Source organism: Crocuta crocuta, unplaced genomic scaffold (genome assembly GCF_008692635.1).
Source record: "Crocuta crocuta isolate KB4526 unplaced genomic scaffold, BGI_CrCroc_1.0 scaffold343, whole genome shotgun sequence".
Lineage (NCBI taxonomy): Eukaryota > Metazoa > Chordata > Mammalia > Carnivora > Hyaenidae > Crocuta > Crocuta crocuta.
Genome location: NW_027532679.1, coordinates 2,915,768 through 2,942,225, shown reverse-complemented (window position 1 = coordinate 2,942,225; position 26,458 = coordinate 2,915,768). Strand labels below are relative to the sequence as shown.

At 43.5% G+C, this 26,458-nt stretch overlaps 1 protein-coding gene across 2 annotated transcripts in view; it reads left to right on the top strand.

Annotated features, from left to right (window-relative positions):
* The window catches only part of ADAM19 (ADAM metallopeptidase domain 19), a 98,512-nt gene that overhangs the window by 10,278 nt on the left and 61,776 nt on the right, over positions 1-26,458 (top strand). For both annotated transcript variants that reach the window (XM_077780786.1, XM_077780785.1), the window contains exons 2-3: positions 1,516-1,601; positions 6,214-6,284. In XM_077780786.1, coding sequence (XP_077636912.1) covers positions 1,590-1,601; positions 6,214-6,284 — 83 coding nt within the window. In that variant the 5' untranslated portion in view covers positions 1,516-1,589. The remainder of the gene's footprint in view (positions 1-1,515; positions 1,602-6,213; positions 6,285-26,458) is intronic.

The following is a 26,458-nucleotide window of genomic DNA, read 5'->3' as shown; positions in this document are numbered from 1 at the left end:
TTTTTTGGAGGCCCCCCCCCCCCCCCCCCCCCCCCCAGGAGTCCTATGGATTTAACCTATTCTTGTGGAGACTAATTTGTTTAGGTTTGGGGGAAATGACCACTTTATTAAGGTTATTAAGGTTATCTGCAAAAAGTGAACAAATCTCTTTTCAAACAAGTTTCAATTCACCTTTCTTGCAAAATAGGAATCCTGCTGCCTATCTTGTGTGAGGATGAAGGAGAACCAAGGTGTGATAGTGATTTGGAAAGTAGGAAGTGATCTACAAATGCAAACTTGCCATTAGGAAGCTTAAAGTAATGCAGTGACGCTTAGTGAGTCTGGGAGCGGTTTCCTAGTGACTCTCGCCAGTAATGCTGTGACATAGGCAGGCTGCTATCCTGATCTTCATTTTACAGATGAGCAAACTGAAGCTCAGTGGGAATCACCCATGGGCCTGAATCCGACCCACGATTCTGAACATACCCAGAATCTGACCACTTCCTTCTTTTCCACCGAGAAGAATTTCAGTCTGAGCCACCATCATCTCTCACCAGGTCTCCAGCCTGGCCATCTTGCTTCTACTTCTAATCCCATGCCCTCCCCCACCATACCCCTCCACCCCCCATCTCCACCCAGCCGGCAGAATGATCTTTTAAAAACCAAATACAGATCATATTGCTCTGTGTCTAAACACTCCAGTGCCTTCCAATCTGTTTATTTATTTTGAGAGAATGAGAGAGCATGAGTGTGTCTGTGAGTTGGGGAGGAGCAGAGAGAGAAGGAGAAAGAGAGAATCTCAAACAGGCTCCACACTGCCCGTGCAGAGCCCTATGCGGGGCTTCGTCTCATGAACCGTGAGATCATGGTCTGAGCTGAAATCAAGAGTTGGATGCTTAACTCAGGGCCACCCAGGTGCCCCTCCAAGTCTATTTATAATAAAGTCCAGACACCTTCCATGGCTTCTGTGATATCAGACCTGTGACTCACTTGCTGACCACATCTCCTACCAACTTCTCCACTCATTTACCAGATTCTACCTCTGTCTTCTTATCGCTCTGTAAATGGGCCAAATCCACTCCTGTTCAGGCATTACCATTGATTACTCTTGCTAGTCCCCTCTCCCTGGGATGCTCTTCCCCCAGATCTTTGCATGGCTCCCTTCTTCTGGTCTCTCAGATCTTAAACGTCATCTTTGCTGATCATCCTGTCTAAAATAGACACCCCCTCTTCAGTGTCTCTTTATTCCATGACCCTGTTGGACCATTTGAGAATATTTGTGTATTGTGCATCTCTCACCTCTAGAAAGTAAACTGTGAGGAGTACAGAGACCTTGTTAGCCATGTTTACCACTATATGGCCAACAACTAGCAGAATGCCTGTCTCATAGGAAGTGCCAAGAAACTGGCATCCAGCAGGTCTCCTAATACCCTAATACCTAAGAATAAAGTATTCTTTCCAGTTGGCAATGCATGCCGAACCTAGCTAGGGTGCAAACTTCTGGGATACCAATGGTTGTGCATCCTCTATTGGCAGGAGGAAATGGGGAAGGCAGCCCCCAGCTACAGCATGAACTAATAATACCTCAGTGGAAGGCTGCAGAAAACCCCATGAAAGAAAAGGTAAGACTCAAAATATTGTATTTTTCAAAGGCAGGAGCTGACAACTCCATTCTGTGAAGTGGGGGCCACCTTCTCAACTTTCTTGGAAGCCCAGTCATCATTATAAGTTCTGTTTCTGACCCACTTTATATCCTCTCTGTGTATTGGTTTTGAGAATCCCAGATGGGACTTTTCTTCATTGTGTGACAAACTTGTAGAACACTTCCAAAGGCTGTTAGTTGAGGAAATGAAAATTATTAATGTTGACACAAGCTAAGTGCAAATATGTGTCACAAAAATCACCATCTCTCAAATGGAATTGGTTAAATATTGTCACTGCTATTTTTGCTCTATATAATACATGCTTTATTTTATTGATGAGATAATGTACTTGAAGAGGAAAATAATAATTCAAGCTATTTTTAAGAGGCAGGGAGGGATCTAGTACTGGGAAATATATCTTAAAATGCAATAGGCTCTTTGGGCCATGACACCAGAAAAATGCACAGGCTTTCTCAAGGAGATTAGGAGCAAGACAGAAAATATTATCCTGTTATGCAGAGCAGACCTATACATCTTAGGATATTCTTTATGGTTCTGCTCTTTACAGTTCAAGTGAGACATGAAAGGGCTAGAAAGTAAGACATGATTGCTGTGTGCCAGTAACCAGCTATGGTCTTTCTACTTTCTGAACTTCAGTTTCCTCATTTATAAAATAGGGCTTAGAGGGGATAGGAAGAAAGAGGGCTGGGGAGAGGGGAGAGTTAATAAGGTCCTTTGGGGCTCATGATTTATTGGGCAGCATATAAAAGCAGGAAAGACTTCAGACTTTGTGGCTTTTGAGTCTGGAAAGGTAAACGGGCAGGGGTGGGGGTGTGGAGAAATGCTTGGAATCCTTGAAGTTATGGGCAGAGTAATACACACATGTCCAAAAATGCTTCAATTTGAATTTATTAAGGGAACTTCCCGCAAAAATTTTAGGGGAAATGAAAGTAAGTAACATTTTATCCTAAAGACAATAAATGCATGGAATTCATTTCATCAAAAAGTAGGAAGGCTAACAATAGCTTCAGGAAAAGTCCAAACAGATTGATGGATGGCCATCCTTGGTTATTTTTAAAAATTAGGATCTTGGACAGTCCAATTTATCTATTATTGCTCAAGGAATGGATCTGATACTTTTTGTAGAGGTTCTGTGTTCCTTCTACATTGGGATGCCTGGCATCCGCAGGAAGGACCTGAGAAATAAAGTGGAGCTCTAGATTCTGTCTTTATTCCTAGCCATTGTCTGCCCAGAATCTGGGTCATTGTATTTTGTAGGATTAGTTAGCACAGTCCCCTGTACCATAAGTATCCGTTAAATGAACAAATGAATGAATGTCAGAGAGAGTAGAAGGTAGGTTTTGTTCAAGCCTCCTATTCTCATTTATGTAATTAATTCATTCATCAAACATTCATTGAACACTCACTGTGTACTAAATATCATACCTGATCTCATGGGGACTACACATACAGAGGACAGATTTCTGAAACCCTGTGGAGTTGAAGATGTATTTAATCTACCTCTAAAGAGAAAGGAATTTTAACCCTTCCCTGTGGGAAGTATAAACAGTGGGTCAGCTCCCTCTGCTTCCTGGGAGAGGTGATGTTGCCCCTTCCTAGCACAGGGTGCAGTTGCAAGAGAAAAGCTGAGTAAAGTGGGACAGGGAAGATGCATAGATCCTGGTAGAGCAGTGTCTTTGTTTTGTTTGAAATGTCCCCTTGGAAACAAGGAACAGTGTATTTTAAATATCAGTGTCTGAGCATCTTCCACATGAGAGGGAAATATTTTTGGAGTGCCCACTTATAAATATTCATACTCATGTTGCAGCTTGTGTCTCAGAGGAGAGGTGACAGTGCTTAGATGTGTGTCAATTTCCTTTTTCATCTGGACTGTCACATGCCAGTCCATTCCTTGAATGAGGGAATTGCCGCAGCTCTGTGGTGTGTACTTTTCCTCAAATGCCCTCTTGGGACTGTGTTCCTGACACTTAACAACATTGGGCAGGGTTCTTGCTCTGGAACATCCCAGAGTCAAGCGGCAAAGGATCAGCAACCAGAATGGGTGTTAAGAGAGCTGAATCAGGGCACCAGAAACAGAGACGTGGATCCCTTAGTGAAGTTATTGGGCAAACATCCACCTAGTTTCCTCTCCCCATGGTTTTGAAATGTCCCTTTTTAAGAGAAGTCAATAGGATGAATTAGTACAAAAATAGCAAAGGACAGGGTTGCCTAAGCTTCCTGGATCAGAATGTTCAGATATGATCAGAGCCCTTGGTGGCCTGAATATCTCAGGGATGCCCAGGACCCTAATGGCAAGTGCAGTTTGGGGCAAACAAGAAGAGGAATGTGCTTGGCAGAGGAAGGTCCTCAACCAGAAGTGGCAAAGCAGTTGGCACACTTTCTCAGATGCTAAAACTAAGCTTTGAGATCAACCTTAAAAGAGACAGAAGCTCTACTCTAATAAGAGCTTCTATGAATTGAAAACAACTTCAAGAGTTTCTTAGTTCCTTGGCCCCAAGTTAGAGAATGTGTATTTATTTATTATTTTTTAAATGTTTTATTTATTTCTGAGAGAGAGAGAGAGAGAGAGAGAGAGACAGTATGAGTAGTGGAGGGTCAGAGAGAGAGACACATACAGTATCTGAAACAGGCTCCAGGCTCTGAGCTCGCTGTCAGCACAGAGCCCAGTGTGGGGCTCGAATCCACGGACCATGAGATCATGACCTGAGCCGAAGTCAGGCACTTAACCGACAGAGCCGCCCAGGTGACCCAAGAATGTGCATTTAAAACACACCAAAGAATTCATTCTGTTTTTTTAAAGTTTATTTCTTTATTTTGAGAGAGAGAGAGAATGAGAGAGCGAGCATGCATGCGTGGGAGAGGGGAAGAAAGAGAGAGAGAGGAAAGGGAGAACCCCAAGCAGGCTCCATGCTGTCACCGTGAAGCCTGACTCAGCGGTCAATCTCACAACTGTGAGATCATGACCTGAGCTGAAATCAAGAGTCAGGTGCTTAACCAACTGAGCTACTCAGGAGCCCTTGATCCTGTTTTTTAATATGTTTAAATATGTAAATATCTAATTTCAAATGAACAATTTTTTCCTTTGAAATTATTTCAACCACCTGTGTACTTAATAATTATCATGTACACTTTCTTGATAGTTTAAAAATTATTTAAAGTCATCCTTTTTAATGACTGTCTAGTGTTATGCCATATGACCATAATTTATTTAACTATGCTACTTTTGGACATTCAAGTCATATTTCATTAGTCATTATTATAGGTGATGAGCATCCTTGTACATAAATTTTTGCTTGTACTTTCTTTTTTTTATTTTTTAAAAAATTTTTATTTATTTCTAGGAGAGAGAGAGAGACAGCGTGAGCAGAGGAGGGTCAGAGAGAGAGGGTGATACAGACTCCGAAATAGGCTCCAGGCTCTGAGCTGGCAGTCAGCACAGAGCCCGACGCGGGGCTTGAACCCACGAACCGCGAGATCATGACCTAAGCCAAAGTCGGACGCTTAACTGACTAAGCCACCCAGGCGCCCCAATTTTTGCTTGTACTTTCATTTGTTCTTTTGATATGGAGTATTACTGAGTCAGAGGATCTAAACATTTAAAAACTCTTGGTCCAACTTTCAAATTATTTCCCAGTGAGTTTGTATCAATTAAATGCTCACTGGTAGGGTATGAGAGTGCTTATTTCTGATGATGCCTCGCTCCATTGTGATTTATGGGTCTTCAAAAATATTTGTCACTGTGAGTTTTTGAAACATAGCTTTAAAAAATTTTTGGTTTTTGGCGGGGAGCAGTTACCAGTGATCTTGAACATGTTTTCTTCATGCTTATTGGCTGTCATGTCTTAAATGATTTATTCTGGGTGTGTTGCTAATTTGGCCATCTGCAAGTTCTTCTTAGGTGCTAAAATATATCTTATAAAACCTTAGAGGTTCTTCTAGTTGTCTCTCTGAAATGGATGGGGGGGTGGGTATCCAAACTGAGAATCAAAATAAAATAGAATAAGAACTCACTATGAAGAGAGTTCTGGTATTTTAGATAATAGCCAACATGTATCAGGGGCTTTTGGTGTGCCAGGCTCTGTGACAGAGTTTTTACATTTACTATGTCACTTTATCCATACAAGGTTCCCATAAGGCTGACTATTATTATCTCTATTTTATAAATGAGGAAACTGAGCTACAGGGAGGTTCAGGAACACGCCCAGGTTGGCAAAACAACCGTGTCAGAGCTCAGAGCTCGCGCTTGAATCCAGATGTGACTCTGCACAGAATTTACCATTGAGGACCGTGTTGTTGGGTGTTTGCCTTTCCCAGGCCTGCACGTGAGCGCTTCCATCACATTTCAGCTTGAAGTTTCTTTCCTTTGTGTTTGAGGAGAGGCGGATGAGGGGAGGGGAATTGGGTCCTTTGGGGATTGAAGTAATTTCATGTTTGGGCTGGAAATGCAATTGACCCTTTCTCGTTCACTTCCTGAGGATCAATGTGAGCGCTCTGTGCTGGATCCTGTGTCTGTTCCTGGGAGCCTTGTCCCTGCTTTTAGGAACTGACATTCTTTTGTTGTTGCTTCCAGCATCCTCTCAAAGCTGAGCTCAGGGTAATGGCTGAGGGGCAAGAATTGATCGTGGACCTAAAGAAGAATGAGTAAGTGGACTCTTCCTTGTCTAAAATGAAACAATTCCCTTCCCTGTCAACACCGGATGCAGGTGCCATTGTTTTGGAAAGAAGCAGTTTGTGAAATGACCCAGGCTCTCAATCTGTGGTTCCCTTGCAGGGAATGTCTTGCTTGCAAAGACAGTATATCCACAGTCTCTTCACTTGCTGTGAAATTACTGGGCCATTTAACGGTTTCCTCGAATTTCCTCTGGCTGTATTTCCGGGGCCTCTTAGAGTTTACTGCAGGTGCACAGGAGTGTGTGGTGTGTGTGTGTGTGTGTGTGTGTGTGTGACAGAGAGAGAGAGAGAAAGAGAGAGAGAGAGAAAGAGAGAGAGAGAGAAACAAAGGGAGGGATGGACTAGAGGACTTTGGCAGCTGTCTTACTAGCTCCAACACAGCGCATGTCAGGAAGTGAAGGAGATTAGAGGAAAATAGAGAGCAGAGAGGCAGGGTGGAGTGTTCTGGGATTTGGCGCCTCAAACGTGGGCTGCTCCATCTGTTCTGGGTCAGCTAAGTCTGAGATTCTGCCAATAAGGGCATGGTCAGCAGTCCCTGGCTTCATCAGGCTGATTCCTCCATCTTCCTAACCTCATTCATCTTGGGTGGCTGCCTGGCTCAGGAATATTTCCACATTGATTTGCCATCAAGCGTAGTTGTATTCCTGTTATTGAGCAGGTGAATAGACATGATGCATGGCTGCTCTTCGGCCGTTCCCAATCTGCTTGGCCACTGAAGAGCTTTCCTCACTTGGCTGCGGGATGCTGAGGCCTCTGGTGTTTTCCCACTAGCCAGTTCTGCCTCACAGACCTCGAAGATAAGGCTGCATGGCTCAGGGATCTGCCTGCCTCCTCTTGGCAGCCTCATGAGTCCCCTAGAAGCAGATGAGTAATCAAAAACATCACTGCCAAGAAAGGGATGGATAGGGACCTTCCCGTATCCAGAAGGATGGAAAGCAAGAATATAAATTATTCCAAATTTGGGCTTTTGGACACTTGCAAAGGAGGGTAAGTAGTGTTGGTGTGGCAAGTGTGTGCCTTAGGCAGCATGTACAGTACTGGGCTTCATCCACACCTTTCCTCTGTCTCCACTATATATATGGTGGCCTCTGGGAAGCTAGGAAGATGGGCATCTCAAACATTTTTGCTACTTTCCTCCTACAGTGAAACCACCCCAAGAATGGGTTCCTTTTGTCCCATTTCCCTGGAGCAAACTTGGCTGGCTGTGTCCTCAGAAGGCATAGGCTCTGCATGCCTGGGGTTTCTCCTTGCATTGTCTTCCTTTGGTCCTGCAGGAAATGTCTTCAGAGGGTCTGTTCTTGGCCATCTCTCACGAGCCTGCTTTAGCTCCCATGGCCCCAGCCCTCTAACTCTAGTCTGAATATTCGCTATTGCCACCTGAGCCTCATCTGTCCTATTTGGCCCCAGGTGGAGCATTGGAGCCGTCCACTTCCTGTGGGCAGTACAAGTGATAGGGGTGATGTCATGTGTAAATGGGGCCCCAGGACTCATCCTTCCCTCCTGTTTTGGAACCTGTGCAAGAGGCCATTGGAAGTTAGAGCAGGAAGACATCTTAGAATAACACTGAGTGCAACGGTCTTATGAGTGGTTGTAGAAACTTTGAATCAGAGAGGGTTAGGCACTTGTCTAAGGTCACACAGCAAGTAAATGAGAGAGGTGAAAGTAGGATTTGTGTTCTTGGCTTGGTTCTGGAGTCACAAAAATCCAGGTTCAGCTTTCTAGCCATGTAAACTGGGGCAAATTGTTGCCATTTTGGGAACCTCCGTGTCCTCATCTTTAAAATGAAGATAGTGATGCTAACTAACTTCATGGGGTGGTTGTGAGGACTGAATGAGGCGGTGCTCCTGAAGTGCTTATAGAGCATACAGTGACCAGCCCCTGTTGTGATTTTTATTGTCCCACACTGAGGGGTTCCAGTGACTGCCAGCATGCAGCTCTATTGTCTGCTGCTCCGGGCAGCTTCTTGGTTTCCCAGTGAGCAGCGGGAGTGGGGTGTGGGGAGGTGCTGGATGTGGTTCCTGGCCTTCTTGAGTTGGCAGAAGGCAGCTAGACAAAAATGGAAGCAGCAGAGCCAAACAATATGACCTCACCAGGTATCCCTGGGGGATGGCTTCCTGCTATTTTCGTCCAAATTGGGTTTTTTGTTTTTGAACATGTGTTAGCAAGCGGAACTCTTAACTGCACACGACTTCCTAGTGTGTTTATTTCCCAAAGCCTTCTCATTCATGGTGCTTGTGAATCTGGATTCAAAACAGCTTGGGGGGTGGGGCATGGGGGAGTGATGCTTTTCTGATTTTTGAAATTGCTGTGTTAAAGTTTTCTTAATCCCATGATATCTGAGGGGAAGCGGGGCCCTGTGCCTGGTGACTTCTCAAGGTCTGGTTCTTCGTTTCCTCCACTGATTCATTCATTGCTATTCATCTATTATGTATCGGTAGCATTGCAGGCACCAGTGCTGGTACTGGGGACATGGCTGTGAGCGGTTCTGCCCTATGGAGCTTATATTCTAGTGGCAAGAACAGTACCCAAGTGAACAGGCGAACTGTGGTATGTCCCATGACAGTGCTATGGAGGAAACAAAGTCAGGGCAGGCAGGAGGGGTCAGGAGGGAGATGCTTTTCAGAATGGAGGTCAGAAAGGCTTTGGTGGTGATTTGATATTGGGGTCAAGACCTAAAAGAGGTGAAGAAGTGAGCCATGTGGATGGCTAAGTGATGACAGTTCCAAGGAGAAGAAACACCCAAGTTCAAAGCCTGATAGGTTATGGAAGGCTCTCCCCACCTCCTTACATTTCCCCACATATTGGATTCTGAGGCCTTCCAGGGCAAGGACTATGGGCAAGGGCTTCTGGGACTCTGAGGGAAGGGAGAGGACATTTCTAATTTATTTTTCATCACCCTGAGGTGTCTGGTCTTCTCCCATCAAGTCAAAGCCCACGTGCTAATGCATGGCCCAAAATAGCAGTGAGCAGGCCTTTAATGGAACTCACACGTGGAGAGATTGCCAAGAATGGTGGATGGAAGATCAGGGGGTGGGCCAGGAGTGCGGGGACGTAGCAAACGGGCTTTCAGCTCAGGAAGCAGATATTCCGAGTTGTTTTAGTTCAATAACACAACAACTGGCAGCCTTTTTCCTGCTGTGAAGCAACTCAGGGTAAATGGCTGATGTTCCCATGGGAGACATACATCTTTTATTGAGTGCAGGTGAAAAGGAGTGACATTGCAGGGCTAGCCACAACATGGCTTTCACGTCTGACAGTCGTGGGTTCAGATCCTGGCTCTGCTCCTTAACTAGCTGTATGTTCTCTTTAAGTCTCAGTTTCCCTATCCAGGGTCTAATGATAGTGCCATGCCATGAGCCATGGGGAGGGTGAAATGAGATGGTGTGTGTAAAGGGCCCAGCATAGTGCCTGGCTTATATTCCATGCTCAGTAAAGGGCAGCTACTATTCTTTCTTGCTCATGGTTTTTTAATTGCAAAAGCAATACATACTCATTGTAAAACATTTAGCAATACCAAAATATGAGAAGTTAAAGAATGGGAGGCTCCCACCCTCAAGGTGAATCCACCGTTAACAGTTTGGTGGGCCTACCCTGGACCTTTTCTGTGTGTGTGAGAACACGCACACAGATACTCATAAACACAATTGCACAGAAGCACATATACCAGCTACAATTTCTGTTGGGGAATGAGGAGCAGAAATGAGATTATTCTATATATATTGTTCCATGCTTGGTTTTTTTTAGGCTTAACTGTATGTCTGAAGTAGTACTCTACTCCAATAAAGTATATATTATGTTGGTTTACATTAGCTCACACATCTACACATAGTTTGCAAATAGCTATGCATAGTTTGCATAGCTGTTATTAGGAGAATCTTACTTGTGGTTGAGGCATAGCGGTCTGGTGGAGAGAGTACTGAGCTCAGAGACAGGTGATGAAGAGGTGAACAACAAGCCAATTGGCTCTCCTAGGCCTCAACTTTCTCTCTGTAAAATGGGGATTTAGTTCCCATTGGGCTCTAAGAGCTTTTTCCTGCACTACATATTTAAAGGACACGGTGTAAGTAGAAAAATGGAAAATAAGTCCCTACCTTACGGAGTTTCCTCTCCAGTTATAGAAACAACCCTGAAAATAGGGCAGTGGGATAAAAGCAAATACCCCAAAACCACGGACCTTGAAGTGGAGTTTGAACTGTTACCTCAGGACTCACAGTTTAGGCAACATAAACAGGAAAAGGGAAATGACAGGGAAGAAATTATAGGCTGTTGTTTCCAAAACCCACAATGTTGAGGCATAAATCCATAATATTTTTTCTGCATATAATTTCCCCCATACCCTGAGGACTGCCTCATCAACCCAGAAACTGTATTGAACAAAAATCTGTTTGCTGAAATCAAATGGAATCTTCCTTAGCTATAAGCATCTAGGGACATGAACGCCTCCAGGACATGTAGGCTTTGGTTCACCCCCTTCTCCTTTCTGCACTTTTTCCCAGGAGGAGGGCCCACTGAACTGTTGAATCAGCTTGCAGGATGCTCATTGGGCTGCATTACCCAAGGGCAGGATCACTAGGTTACAAGGTCACCTTGAAAAGCACATGAGCAGCTCAACTAGTGGGCACTCTGCCCAGAGGCCCTTTGGCCATGTGCTTCTCTCTGCTGGTCTCTTGAGCACATTCGGGAACTTTTAATTTCCCTGGTATACTGTCTTTCCTTGAGTCCAATGATGATAAGATTTAGATTTTGGCTTGGGAAAGAGAGAGCTATCCTTTGGCCTTACTTTATTCGTTGTGCTCCGGCCCAGCTAGCTAAAGAGAGATCCTGTTTGCCCAAGTCTAGCTAATAAGAATGCACACTTGCTTTCTTTTCTATGTGTATCTACCTCTGGACCTCATGGAGAACAGTAACTGTCAAGGCAGAATTTGGGCCTTCAGAGGCTTACTGATTGTGGTACTGATTGCTTCTGACTTCAATCTTTCTTTATCTCTCTAATTTCTTACCAGTCCTTCAGAGATAACCAGACGGAAGAAGACTGCTTTTGTTGTCCTGAAAGTCAGGTGACAACCTGGAAAGTTAACAGTCATTCACTGCTAATGGAGTGATCTAGTGTCCTAGTTTTTTCCTTTTTCCCTCAACTCTATTTGCATTATTTCCCTCAACTGGGGGATTGGAGAAAGGGAGGATTAGCAGGCAGGAAAGGAGTTTTTCAGCAAGTGACAGACTGGGTTAGTTACCACCTCTTAGTGCCACACTCCCTTCCAAGGAGGCCTGGGAGAGATATGTAGCTGCTCCATAGCAAAACCCTGAATACACCCAGGCCACGGTGCTCTCTGCGCTCTCCACCTTCCCAGCTTCCTCTTGAGTTGAGAATAGACTCTAACATCTTATCTAGGATAAAGGACAGCTCTGTTTGACCCTCTCTTGTCAGGAGCTTCATTTGTTGTTGGCAAAATTCAATTTCCTGGATCACAGACCAGCTTAAGAAAGGCTTAGACACTATCTCAGTCCTCTTGCTAAACCATGCTTCACTGAGTTGCATTTAAATGAGTCAACAGACATATGGATTACATTTCACTTAAAATACACTGGCTTAAGAAATTAGAGGATATCGTTCTTTAACCAAGTATTTGGCAGATCTAAAGTATTCAAAATGTTTTTCCAAACTCGGCACGCAGCTGGGCTCCCCATTCCCCGCAGCTGAGATTGAAGGAAGCTGGTGCCGAGGAAATGGTTGAGTGGATGGGAGGGGACACCAGAATTTGATGAGAGCTGCCTGTAAAGTGTGTGCAGTCTTCTTCAAATGTTTTCTGAAGTATCAGGAACTGAATTAACCCTGCTGTGTTGACTCTGAGGCAGCAAATGCCGAAGCGGATATGAATCCCAAGTACTACGCTAGGCACCTTGCCCCAGAGACAGCTGTGGCCCTGTTGGAGATATAGTTTCCAATTGTAGCTTTGTGGACTGAGGTGGATTTCATCTCCAATCCCCATATTGTCCAGAAGCCCTGGAGTTGCAGACCGAATGGATCGCCGGCCAATCTGATGTGATCTTTTTGCAAGCCAAATTCTTGCATTAGCAGGGTCTTTATTATTTCTAAGTCACTGAAGACATGATACCTCTTTCTTAGGGTCCATTGCATAAATTCAGTTTCAGTAATTAGGAGTGCTGATCTGAAGGGATGTAACTATGCAGTTGCCAGAAGAGAGCATCAGGGAGTATCTGGAATTGAAATAACCTGGAAGTGTTGATTCTGAAGGCTGTGAGTGAGCCCATAAGCCCAAAACATAATAATCCATAGAGTAGAACAGGCTCAGGTTTTGGTGCCAGAGAGACCCAGATTCAACTCCAGGCACTGACACTTCCCAGTTAGGTGACCTTTGGCAAGTCACCTGCCTTCTGAATATTTTCTTCATCTATATTCATAATAATACTCAGTCCTTAGTGAGCATGTGCTGAGAGCCAGTCACTGTGGGGAGGCCCTTTACACACTGTTTTATTTAATCCTCATGGCAACCCTTTGAATGCGCTAGTATTGTTATTCACATGTCACGAATGAGGAAACTCAAGTGTAAGGATGTTTAAGTAATTTACCCAGTGTCAGGCAGAGCCAGGAGCCAAACTCAGAACAATCTGCCTCTTACTATATTCTACCATATGCATAGAAAATAGATATTAATACCTTCATTTCAGGGTGGGGAGCATTGAAAAATGTTCCTCACCCCAAGATATTCACATTCTAATCCTGGGAACATGAGACTATGTTACTTTATATGGCAAAAAAAGAGTCTTTGTAAATGAAATTAAGTTAAAGATCTTGAGAAGGGGAGATTATTCTGGATTACCTAGGTGGTCCTCAATGAATCACAAGTGCATTTATTAGAGGGAGGTGGAAGGATACCTGATGGTAGACAGGAAAAGGCAGTGTAACCATGGAGGTACAGACTGGAGTAACGTGGCCACAAGCCACGGAGTGCAGGCAGCCACTGGGTGCTGGATGGGGCAAGGAATGGAATCTCCCAGGGAGTGTGAAGTCCTGCTGACACCTTGATTTTGGCTCAGTAAGACTGATTTCATTCTTCCGGCCTCCAGAACTGGGAGAGGATAATTTCTTGTTGTTGAAAGCCACCAAGTTTATGGTAATCTACAGCAACTACAGGAAACGAATACCTAGGGTTTGTGAGGTTTAGTGGTAACATATTAGGAGGTGCTCAGTACAGTGCCTAGCACATAACAAGCAGGTTTCAATACACGCTAGCTTTCATTACTGCAAAATCAAGAGCAGATGTTTTCCAAAGTGCCTTGGTAATGCATAGCATTGCACATGGCCCCTGTGGCTCACTTCATGTATGAAGTGACAAGAGGAAAACATTTTGAGAAACAGCGTTGTGTGGTTATTACTTATCAGCATTGCCTAAGTGCCGAGTCATGTTGTCTGATGCTCTGTCTGCCTTCAGGTAACTTCTGGCTGAAGAATGATGGTCAGATATTAATAATGATGTCAACAACCATGGTAGTTATAGCTGTTACCCTGTAAAAGATGCTTACCTAGCAGGCACTGTTCTGAGGTTTCTATATGGTTCATCTACGTGAATCCTTACAAAAACTCTGTGGTTTTTAAACCCTGTATTAGCCTTATTTGGCAGATGGAGATCTTGAGACACGGAACAGTATGACTTGCTCAGGTCACCTGGGTTGAGCCAGGATGTGAAGCTAGATCTGTTTGATTTCAAAGCTCAGGCTCTTAGCTGGGGCCTTATATTGCTTCGCAGATGCCTTGCCCTAGCTCAGCATGCTCTAGCTCAGTTAGGACCGGCATTGCTTCCCCATTCTACCCTCCCTCTTCCCTTTCCTTCTGTCTGTCCTTGGCCTTGAATCGGATCTGGATTTCAGGGTATGATGGATTCAGAGCCTGCTCTTTGCACCCACCGGTGATGTAAGATTTGTTGAGTCCCAGTTTTCTCATCCACTTGATGGGGCTAACAATAGTGGCCACCTCGCTGGATGTTGTGTGAGTTCAATAACGTAATGCTCCTGAAGGATGTGCACAATGCTTGGTGCACCGTGAAAGTGCAATAAATAGTCGCTCTTATTTGTAATTCTCAGGGTCGGAAAAACAGTTAAGAATGAAGTAAGAGGGAATTCCCCTGAGTTGGTTTCCAAATGTAATTTGGAGGAGTTGCCTTAAAACCCGTCACGCCTGAAAGGAAATTCACTTCTGCTCTCCAGCCATGCCCAGTTTGACCTAACGGTATCTCAAAAATACAGCTTTGCAGGGTTCTCTAGCCAGCCAAACTGTACCTCTTTTCTGTGCCTGCAGAATCGGTGCCCAGCCGCCCCCTTGGCAAGGCGCCGAACTGTCCGATAAGGAGGTCAGGATTTGTTTGCTGGTTCCGGCTCTATCTCCTTCCAAGGATCCATAGCTAGGGCCGCCTGTGTAGCCAGGAAGGATGTCCATGGTTTTCTTTTGTCTCAAGCTTATTTCTCCTGGCGGCCCTTCAGCAGGAGCACGGGTAAAATGAATGGGAGGAAGCTGTCAGCTGTCCTGTTGGCCTTAGATGGACCCTTGTCAGAGCAAAGGGAAGTAGTGCACTTGGAGGAAGTTGGGAGTTGATTCTTGAGTTTAAGGATCCCTTTACCATCAGGCTGTTTACCTTAAGGTCACAATGATAGCCAGCATCCAGCGTGTGAGCATTTATGCTGAACTTACTCTTTTACACAGATTTTTGTAAGCTCTTTGCAAATTTCCATGTAAATTTACCCAAATCGGGTCATACTATACACTCAGTTTTAGAAATTTTTTTTCAGTTGGAAATATAGCATGGATAATCATCCAATCGTGTAAAAAACTTTACAAAAGAAATTTTGGAGTGTTTGAAAACTTTGATAATAAAATTCTAGAAAAAATTACACAAGTAATAGAGTTTCAAAATAAATGAGATCATACTTTGTATACCTTTCTGTAATTTGCTTTTTTATTATTTATCTTCAATATATTAGCATATTTATAGATCTGTCTCATTCTTCTTAATGGTGACATAGGATTCCACTAAATGGATAGATCAAAATTAATATCTTTATTAATGGACCATTAGGTTTCCAATTCTTGCTATTTCAAGTAATGCTGCAGTAATTAGCTTACACATTATCTTTAAGAACACTTGCTAGCATTTCTGTAGGATTGATGTCTATAGGTAGAGTTGCAAGGTCATTTAGCATATATGTTTAAAATGGTTTGGATTTTGATCAGTTGTACCTCTCACTCCACAGCTTCTACCCACAAAGGCTGTACCTTTTTACAGTCCTGCAGCGGAATATGAGAGCATATTATAGACACATTTCCATGTAAATTTCTCAGATGATTTTTTTATCAGGTAATTTTTAATGGTTATGTGCTATTACATTGTATGTGTATGCCATAATTAACATTGAAAATTTTTTATAATGGAAAATTATCAAATGCATACAGAAGTAGAATAATATAATGAATCCCCATATACCCATCATCCAGATTCAGTAATAATAAAGATGCCACGATTAATTTAATTACCCCACATTGATAGGCATTCAAGCTGTTTCTTCTTTTTTTTCCATTTTTACAAGCAGTGCTGAAATGAACACCTCTGTATTCTTTGGAAGGTACTTCTAGAGGATCACCTTCTAGGTTTCAATCACTGGATCAGGGGACTTTACATGGAACATGTGGATAAATGCACACTGCCTTTGACTTCCCTCTAAGTTACATCCTACAGCCCTTGTTGAGATAGCTTTTCACACACTCTCACCAATGGGTTGAGTTTTGAGCTTGGGCACACTCTTTAAACCCAACTCTCCTTCCATTTTTTAAAAGAAAGCTTTATTGATAAATAACTCATAAACCTCATAGTTTATCTATTTAAAATATACAACTGAATGTTTTTTAGAGTTGTATAACCCCACATTTCCTAGCTTTTGAACATTTCATCACTCCAAAAAGAAGCCATTAGCAGTGTTATGGGTTGAATGTGTCTCCAAAATTCACATTTTGAAGTCCTAACCCCCAGGACCTCAGAATGACCTTATTTGGAAATAGAGTCATTGTGGATTTAATCAGTCAAAAGGAAATCGTACTGGGATAATCCAATGTGACTGGTGTCCTTATAAAAAGGGGAAATGTGGCCACAGGCATGCACACAGGGAGAATGCTGTGTGAAGACTGAGGTCATGGAATAAGCCAAAGAACTACCAGAAGCTGGGAGAGAGCCCTGGAGCAGATCCTTCCCTAAAACTTTCAGAGGAAGCACGGCTCAGCCAACCCCTTGATCTTAGACTTTATAGCCTCCAGAACTGTGAGATAATAAATTTGTTTTTTAAGCCATTCAGTTTGTGGTACTTTGTGAAGGCAGTCCTTGCAAACTGATGTGAGCAGGCCCTCCTCCTTCTCCCCCAGCCCCACAGCAGTAGGCAGCCACTACTCTGCTCTCTATCCCTATAAATGTCCCTATTTTGGATATTTCATGTAAAGGAGATTATACAGCATGTGTGGGGGTTTTGTTGTTGTTGTTGTTGTTGGTTTGTTTTGTGCCTGACCCTTTTTTACTTAGTGTAATATCTGTGAGTTTTATCCATGTTGAATAGCATGTATCAGTACTTTATTCCTTTTTATTGCTATATAGTGTTCCATTGTATGGATATACCACATTTTGTTTATTCATTCAACATTCGATGGGACTCCTGCATTAAAAAAAAATTTTTTTTAATGTCTGTTTATTTTTGACAGAGAGAGAGACAGAGTGCAAGCAGGGGAGGGTCAGAGAGAGAGAGGTAGACATAGAATCCAAAGCAGGCTCCAGGCTCCGAGCTGTCAGCATGGAGCCCAATGCAGGGCTCGAACTCTGAAACTGTGAGATCATGACCCAAGCCAAAGTTGGACACTGAGCCATCCAGATGCCCCAGATCTCCTGCATTTTAAGCCAGTGCTAGCTTGTCTCCATTCCGCAAGTTTTTTTTTTTCAGCAAATGTGATGGAACATGTGTGTGTCAAATCCTATGCAAGTGCTGTAGGGAGTAGATGCAAACACAGTGTCCTTGCCCTCTGGCAGTTTACTGTCTGCAAGAGAGAAAACATGCAACAGCATAATTCAAAGCAGATTACACACTTAATAACAGAGTTGCAAGTACAGTGCTGAGGAGGTGGGTGGGAATAGAAACTTTCTGACTGGGGGATAGAGAAAACTTCCCTGAAGACAGTTACTTGGAGCTCTGTCTTGCAGGAGCAAGGAGTAAAGGCTGGACTTTTAAAAAAAAATTTTATTGAAGTATAATTGATAGACAATATCCTATTAGTTTCAGGGGTACATGATTTGATACTTTTATACGTTATGAAATGATTCCCATGGTAAGTTTGGTTACCATCTGTCGCCATACAAAATTACTATGATATTGTTGACTATATTCCCTATGCTATACGTTACATCTCCATGACTTATTTTATTTTGTAACTGGAAGTTTGTGCCTATTACTCTCCTTCACCTATTTCATGCACCTCCTCCCCACCCCCCCAACCCGCCACACTCTGTCCCTCCTCCAATAACCAACAGTTTGTTTCTTGTGTCTGTGGGTCTGTTCCTGTTCTGTTTATTCTTTTGTTTTAGATTTTAGATTCCACATATAAGTGAAATCACACAGTATTTGTTTTTCTCTGTCCAATTTATTTCATTTAGCATTATGCCTTTTAGGTCCATCCAAAGGAGGGGAGGCTTTTAGGATGAGGGAGAGAGGAGAGGTAAGTGGAAGACTGAGAAAGGAATTCAGACTGAAATTAATATATAAATATTTGGTCTGGATCAAGGGGAATCAAGGCTGTAGTGCTAATAATCTCTTAGGAATTCAGTATTCCAACTAGCCAGATCATTTTAACTCAGAAGGGCGCTATGTGGTGGCTCGGGAAGGGGTTTGTTATCCTTCCACATCTTGCTACCCAAGGATTTCAGTGCCTTAAAGCTCAGTTTTTTGTTCTCTCTCTCTCTCTCTCTCTTTTGACTTTGAGTTGGGCTCAAAAACCATGTGGTCAGGGAGGTAGATGGGGTATTCTAGGAAAGAAGCCTTGCTTGAGGTACACTCTAAAGCAAGGCTGTATTTTTTTTTTTTTTTTTACATTTCCCTGTTGAAAGGAAATTTACACTGAGTCTAGTGGATCAAGGTGTACCTGGTGGATGGAGTCATGGATTGCAAGGGGCTGAGCGTGATGCACAGGTGGCTGCTTCACAACTTAAGGAGGCAAGGGAAGCCTCCTGAGAAGCCGGGCATGGTGGGTGGGATGCACACGGATGTGCAGATATACATTTGGCCTTGGGAAATGTGTGGACATCCCACCATCAGGACCTCTGTTTTTTTCCCTAGCTTCCAGGATATGTCTAGGCTCTTCATCTGGACTCCCTAGAAGTTGGAGGATGTTTCCACTCCACTACCTTTGTGTTTGTGCCATGGAGCATGACTATCCCAAGAAAAATCTAAGGGAGGAAGAGGTCAACACTAGAGCCCCTGGCCTGGTTCTGTCCTGAGAATGAAACTGTGTTTACGTTTCACCCAGGAAGTATTTTGACTTTAAGAAAACGAGGTTACTCTTTCTCTATGTAGAACTTGGTGTCATACACAGACCGTTAGCTGACACCTTGAATACTAAATTAGTAGACTCTTGGACACCTTGGAGCACATTACAGGTCTTGTTCAACTCAGCTGGAGGTGGACATTGGGTCAGAGAATCCCTGGCTTTTTTTTTTTTTTTTTTTTTTAAAGTGGGCTCTATGCCCAGCACGGGGCTTGAATACATGACCCTGAGATCAAGAGTCACATGTTCGCCTGACTGAGCCAGTTAGGCACCCTGAATCTCTCGCTTTTCTGATGAGAGTCTCCATTGTACTGGGCTTGAGCTCTGGTCTACTCACTGGTAACTCTTAATTTCTTCTCTTTCCTTCCTTCTCTTCCTTCATTCAACAAATATTGTGAGTGCCAACCATGTGGCGGGTATTGGGCTAGATGGGTGTTCCTTGGAGAATAGGGGCAAGCAAAGCACAGTCTCTGCCATGGTAGGGCTTAGAGCTTAGTGGGAGCCTGGGAATTAAACTTTTCTGGAACAATTAGGGCTGTATTGGAGGATGTACAGCCCACTGTGGGAGCATGGGGCTCCCTGGACCTACCCTAGATTAGAGGTAAGGGAAGGCTTCTGGGAGGATGTGAAGGAAGGAAGGAGTAGGCAGGAGGGTGGTAGAGTTGGCCTATTCAAGCTGCAGTGGTAGAAGAACAAAGGCCCAAAGGCAAGAGTAACATGAGGAGATGAAAAAGTTCTTTGTGGTTAGAGCAGAGAAGGAGGAGGGCAGGAGGAAATAATAGTGAGTGAGGAAGTTGGCTAGGTAGGCAGGGGTGAGTCTTTGAAGAGCTTTTTAGGCTCCTTAAAGGGGTTGGCTGTTTATCTTGAGGGCAATGGAGCTGATGAAGAGTATTTTAAAAGCCAGATAGTAACAGCCTCCCGTTTGTCAAACAGCATTTGACAAGGACTACTTCAACTGAAGTGTAGGATGGGTTGGAAGGGGCAAGACGAGAGAGGTACTAAGACCCATTCAAGAGTTTTATTATAAGTGAGTGAGAAATTAAGGTGATTAAATTTAGGGAAGAGGTAGCTGATAAGGAGAGAAGGGGATGCGTTACAGGGATGTTTATAGGGTGGAATCATGGAGACTAGGAGGTGGGTTGACTAGGGGCTGCGGAAGGAGATGGATTCAAAGGCCAGTGTGAGTTTCCTGCATGAGTAGGTAGTGGGACAGGGCTGCTGGCCCCTGGCTTTGTCCTTAGCTTTCTCATTAGATGAAGGTAATAATCCCCAGGCACCAACTTTGCAGCATCATGGTGGAGATCCACTGATAAAATCCATGTGTAAAGTAGTGTCCTGTTCTCTTTCCTTTGCCTTAAAAGGCTGGGCAGAAGCAAAGTCTGTCCTTCCCCTGGTTATCTCTGTAATTTGGCCTTTTACATGGTTCCCCCCTTATCTGCAATTTTTTGCACTTAATCTCCCAGGAACTGGTGAGCCTTCTGCCTGGTCCAGCAGCTGGGGCCTCACTGGGAGCCTCTCTGGGGGTTCTCAAACTGGCTTTTGTTGAAAACAATGATATCATTGAGTGGGTGGAGCTGGGCCAGGCTTTCCTCAGCCAGTTTCAGGAGAAATGGGGTCTTTATGACTTCTGTACTTATGGCTCTTTTCCAGTCCCTTCCATAGCTCCCTTGTACCCCACTGCCCCCTTTCCTTTTCTCTTGCCTGAGGTTACAGATTTGTGGAAAACTGGCAGCTTCCACATTTTCTCCTCTTGCATCAGCCTCCCTGGAGAGATGTCCAGATGGGCCAAGGGGCTATAATGGCTGCATTATATCAGGCATGGTTTCTGTTTCCAAGCCCCCTCCTCTACTGAAAGGAAAGGCAAGTCACAGAAAATGATTCCTTTGGAAGGAGACTGGAACGCTGGGGAAAGAGGTGATCTAAGTGTTGGAAAAGATATCAGCCTCCTGGTATGCTAGAAGTACTTTATCTCCTGACTTCTTGATGCTAAATTTGGGGCTTGGGTAAGAGTGCAAGATTAAGCAAGCCTTTCAGTTATGCGGTGGTAAGAATATGGCTGGGTAAAAGGAGATCAGCAATGTTGAGTAAGGACCCTTAGTTCCTATTCTCTAGGCCATTCTTCCTGTTTGTCCACACACACACACACACACACACACACTCACACTCACACACATATACACACACACACCTAAACATTGATGCACCAGCATCCTTCCTCCATAGCTATGTAAGCAGCTTGTTAGGGTTACTTGGAAGTTGGTTGCCTGAGTGGTTTGCAGCAGTTCTAGGAAGGAAGGAAGATGAGCTGTTTAACCGTGACTTGGCTTCCTGGGACCAGATGGTCATACCCGCCTTCTGTGTGGCCTGGTTTGCAAAGTGCTTTCACAGCTGACCTTGGGCGGGGGGGTTGGGGGAGGAGTAATATACCCTCTACCTTTCTAAGTTCTTGGCTGGTAAACCTGTAAACAGAAGACAGATTAACAAGAAAAAAAAAACAGATGGAAGTTTATTAACATGTATACATACGAGATAGCCAGGGGAAAATGAGGAGTAACTCAAAGAGTTAGAATTCAGGCTTTTGTAGCATCTTTCCCAAAGAACAATAAATTTCTAGAGAAATGACAGCACAGAGGAAAACAGTTAGGCTTCCAAAGATGGTGAACTGTGGGAAGGTAAATATATGGTAAACTAATGGGATATCAAATCTAGTCAATTAAAGTTGTTATGTAGATTCCTCTGGTGCCTTCCCGGGTGGATAGGGTCTGAAGTTGTCTCCAGTGATTAACTTTTGTCCTTCCTGGTAGAGAAGGGAGGAGGAACGCCTTTGAAATTTTTTGTCCTGCTTTTAGGCAAATAGGTGGAGGGCAGAGAACATGTTTTTTGTATCTGTTTCTTCTCAATTACCTTCAGTGCAAAATTATCCTAATGCTTAAGTGGCATATTTCACGAGAGCAGGAAAACTGTGCTTGTCTCACTCAACTCCCTTAGCCTCGTAGCACAGTGCCTGGCACACCACTGGGCTCAGTCAGTATTTGTGGAATGAGTCAACACGTTTGCAGACGCAGAGCCTGAGGCTCAGAAGAGGCCCAGAACAAATACCTGATGAATTGAAGCCAGGAGGAACTGGGTCTCCCTGATGCCATGTTTCCCACAGTTTGTACTATGTGATGTTGCTTGATAGGCAATTATTGATAAGATTACATGAACCTTCCTTTCTGCCTTCTGGGAGTATATGGATGGCCTAACTCTTGGAATATCTACCACTGACATTTAGCTTACTTTTGTTTATTTAGACTGATGAGTTTAGAGGCAAAATATAACTATGTGATGTTGGTAAATTTCTTTTGCTCTTTTTCAAATTCTTCATCTATAAAAGTATATTGAGGGGTGCCTGGGTGGTTCAGTCAGTTAAGTGTCTGACTCTTGATTTCGGTTCAGGTCATGATCTCATGGTTTGTGAGATCAAGCCCTGCATCGGGCTCTGTGCTGACAGCTCGGAGCTTGGAGCCTGCTTCACATTCTGTGTCTCCCTCTCTCTCTGCCCCTCCCCTGCTCTCTCTCTCTCTCTCAAAAATAAATAAACTTAAAAAAAAAGTGGATTGAGGAGAAGCATTAGACAGAGAGGGTGGCATATAAAGCTGTTTTTGTTGCAGTCGACTCTGCAGTTTGTATACTGATCCTTCCCCCCACCACACACAAACTTTATGGAAAGGATATGGGACAACGAATAGAATGTATTGGAGGGAAAAAGCTGAAGAACTAGGGCTTGAACAGGACAGGATTTAGGAATTCATAGTCTCTTCTGGTGCCACCACTGGGGTGACTCTGCTCCAGCCATTTTCACCAGATGTCACCCATCATGGAATTTGGTGAAATGAGATTCAATTGTCCTGGCTTGTCACTACTGACTCCAGGTGCCCACAGTCTGTATGCAGTGACAGGGGAGCATTTGTCTAAATGCACCTTGGGGCAATCTTATGCCAAGAAGGTGGCAGGGATGCTGGAGGCGGAGACAATATTTGTCCACTACAACCTAGAAGGGCTCTCCAACATCTGACCTTTTTGATTGTGCCATAGCTGTGATTTGTGCTTTGGGATGTTAAGAAACCTGGGGCAGAGTTACTGGGATATTTAATCAGAGTATAAAAGGAATGAAGCACCCACATTTAAGGTGGGTTGGTTTCTCGTCTTCACCTGCCTGCTTTTTGTTTGTTTGCTTTTTTCCATAGGAAAAATGAAATGGTCCACCTATTCACGTCTTTCCTGTTTTCATAAGCCCAGTGATCTTAGGGGTTCCTTTTCTTCCTTCCCTTTTGTCTTATTCACAAAGTAAATCTCTGAAATATGCCTGTTATCTCTTGCTTTGACCCTTCGCTTCAGGTTGATCTTTTAAACAGGCACCCTTGTTTATCAAAATCTGGTTGCTACAGAGACTGCTATCAGGCAATGTTTTCATTTTTAAAAATTTTCTAAGAAGTGGTAGAGATAGTACCCCATTTCCTTTAACTGTTCTTACCTAGCTCCAACAAATACTCATAATGGGCTCCTTAGGACACTGCAGAATAAACCTGTAGACTCTTGGGTGAGCCATTTTGAGGTCCCTTATCTCAGGCCGCCAACAGTTAAGCTCCCTGATCCCAAGAAATCAGCCGTGTTTGCACAGAGAAGTTACTCATTGCTGTGTAGTTAGCCAAGAGGGAGGCATTGAGAGGATTAAAGAAAGACCCTGCTTGTCAAAGGAGTAAACAGTGCTCATCCAAACATCCTTTGGTATATAAAAGCAAAACATACAACCAGGAGATGGCGGGAGGGATGCTAGGTCTTATGGGGACTGGGAGAAGATGTAATGCGAAGCGGCTGGTGAAAAAGAGTGTTGATTTACCACATTGTTTGGAAACTTCCTTAATAAAAGATTAAAGAAAACATACGATGTAATTTTGGCTTTTTGCCAGGATTATGGGTGGCACCATCTTGCTTCAAAGTGTTGCTTCTGGAGCTGGTCCTCTGGCAGTAATGATACTTATTCAAGAAAGTCCTTGGAGTAGGAGGAGATCCTCTTTCTTTAGATTAGGAACGATGGTTGAAGTCCCTCCTTCCTTGGCCTTTCTGTTCATTCCAAAAGGAATGCCTCTGCCTGTGGGCCCCTGGACTCGTCAATCCTTATTTGGCTTTAGGGCCATGGCTTTGGCATGTTGCTTTGTTTCCATTCCTTTGGAGTCAGAGGTGGAATGAGCACTGGTTTAGAAATCTTGGTTCTGAAACAGCTGTCTTTTCTCCCCTTTACTTTCTCCTTCTTCGAAAACAAAAGAAAACAAAACAATACTTACTGAATTTGTTATTTTGTCCCAAATACGGGTGAACATCGGCCATTAATTAGAATAGCAGTCTCTGCTTTTCAAAAACCCTTCCAGTGTCTGCCTGTCCTGGGCATCGCTATTTGCATTTGGTATAATGGGAGATTAAGGCCAAGTAGCTTGCGACTGGCATAATGTCCCCTTGCTAGTTAAAAAATTTTAATACCCAATAAAAGAGAGACTAGTATTATGAACCCTCAGATACTCATTATCTGGAATTACCAATTGTTAAGATTTTGCCACATGTGACATAGCTGTTCCCGGAGAAAATAACAGTGAATTATAGAACATAAAACTTTATACTTTAAGAAGAGGCATTTGACAGCAACCCCGTGAAGTAGATTCTAAAATTCTTCCCATTTTATAGATAAGAAAACAGGCACGGAAAGGTTAACTGACTTGCCTAAGCTCATTGGAACTTGAAGGGTCAGAGCTAGTGTTTGAATATGTGTTTCTCATTTGGTCCTTTCAGTGAGGCTGTGAGGTAGTAATTATTACTCTGTTATTTGTGGTCTAGGAAACAGAGGGGGTTTAGGTGACTCAAGTGAAATAGTTTTCATACAAATACTGGTGAGCACTTGTCAAAGTTCAATTTATCTCATTAATGGGGGAACCAGCAAGGTGATAAAACTGGTTTAAATGTTGGATAAGGGAAACATGTATGTATGTATGTATGTATGTATGTATTTTTTTAATAGTGAAAAAATTTTTTGTTGAGAAAAGTGTGCTAAGTTAGACATAAAACTGGTTAATATCATCTTAGGGACAATGAAACTGTAACTTTTGGAATGATCTTTTCTACTGGGTGGAAATCATTTGCATTTCCTCTATTGTATCTTATTAGCATTTTACAAGGTAATGTCTCATTTTACAGGGTTATACAAGAGCTGCCTTAATTAATTGTAAATAGTCTTTCAAAGCTACATCCCCTCCACCCCCACACACAGAGGCCGAAGACACTTAGCTTGGCCTCTCCGAGCCTGCCACTCCATGGTGCTCTTGAAATGAAATTGAAAACAACCACAGTCATCTTTTGCTTCATTTCTAGGGTTTGAAAAGACAGTTACCTAGAGAGTAGTGCAGCTGGTACTCGAAGAGAAGCTTTCTGAGCCCTGGACTTTCCCTCTGTGCTGTGCTGGTATCATCTTTAGGTTTGGGAGGGTAATTAGAAGGCTAGAAATTGGAAAAAGAATTTAAAATGTTAAAATTGATCCAGTGGCATAGGAGAATTCCAGAGCCTGAAAAAACATCACCCTGGAAAAACTATTTAAAATACAGATTTCTTAGTTCTTCTCTAGAGAACATAATTCTCAGTGGAGCTGGGATGGGGTTTGGGATTTTATATTTTTTCAGTGTTTCCGGGTGTTGTGCAGTTACTGGGCTAAGTCCCATGGCGACGGCATTGAGAGTATGAGCGAGAAATGACAGGCTTACGTTATCATCAGCACGGGTGGGCAAGGTGAAGGTCCTCCACGGAAAATAAGAGGGCTCAGCAAGGCTGTACCTCCCCAAGCATCACCAGTGTTTAAGTGCTAGGATACTCTTGAAAGACCTAGATGGAGCAAGATCTGGGTGAAGGAGGTGTCTGTCAGTAAAAATAGCCACTGTGGGCTGAGCTAAGTAATGTTTCCTTATGCTGAGCATGGCCGCATTGGTTGTTCTTCAAGGTAGTTTGGAAATGGTTATCACTTTGTCTTCACCACGTGCTTATCTGAAGCAGAGGAAGGAGGGTTGAACTCAGAGATGTTTTGCAAATTTGTTTTAGCCCTGCTGCCTCTCTCTCCAGAGGGAGTTTTAGAGATTGAAGTTAGAGAGGCATCTGAAATTTGTCTGATAGTAAATAGTCTTTAACGGGATTGTTCTGGTTTTGAATGCACTGGGCCTTAGGAGAGACGGGTCAGGGTTGCTCCAGATTGCAGTGTGCTTTTGGGGTCTGGCTGCGTGTACAAACAGGGCCCAGGCCAGCATAGGCAGCTCAGTTGTCCTTCCCTGGAGAGCAACCTTATGTCTAGAATTTGGGAGAAAGCTTATTTTCCCAGGTGGGGTTCAGAAGGTGCAGGTTTTCGTGGAGGACGTTGGGGTCTGAGTGACCTGGATTTTGCCCACAGTGAGCATTTCTATGCTAGCTGCTGTTAGTATAGGAATACCATCTGCCTGCTTTGTGGGCTTGTGAGCCTGGAGGGTGTGTATATGGGGGGGGGGGG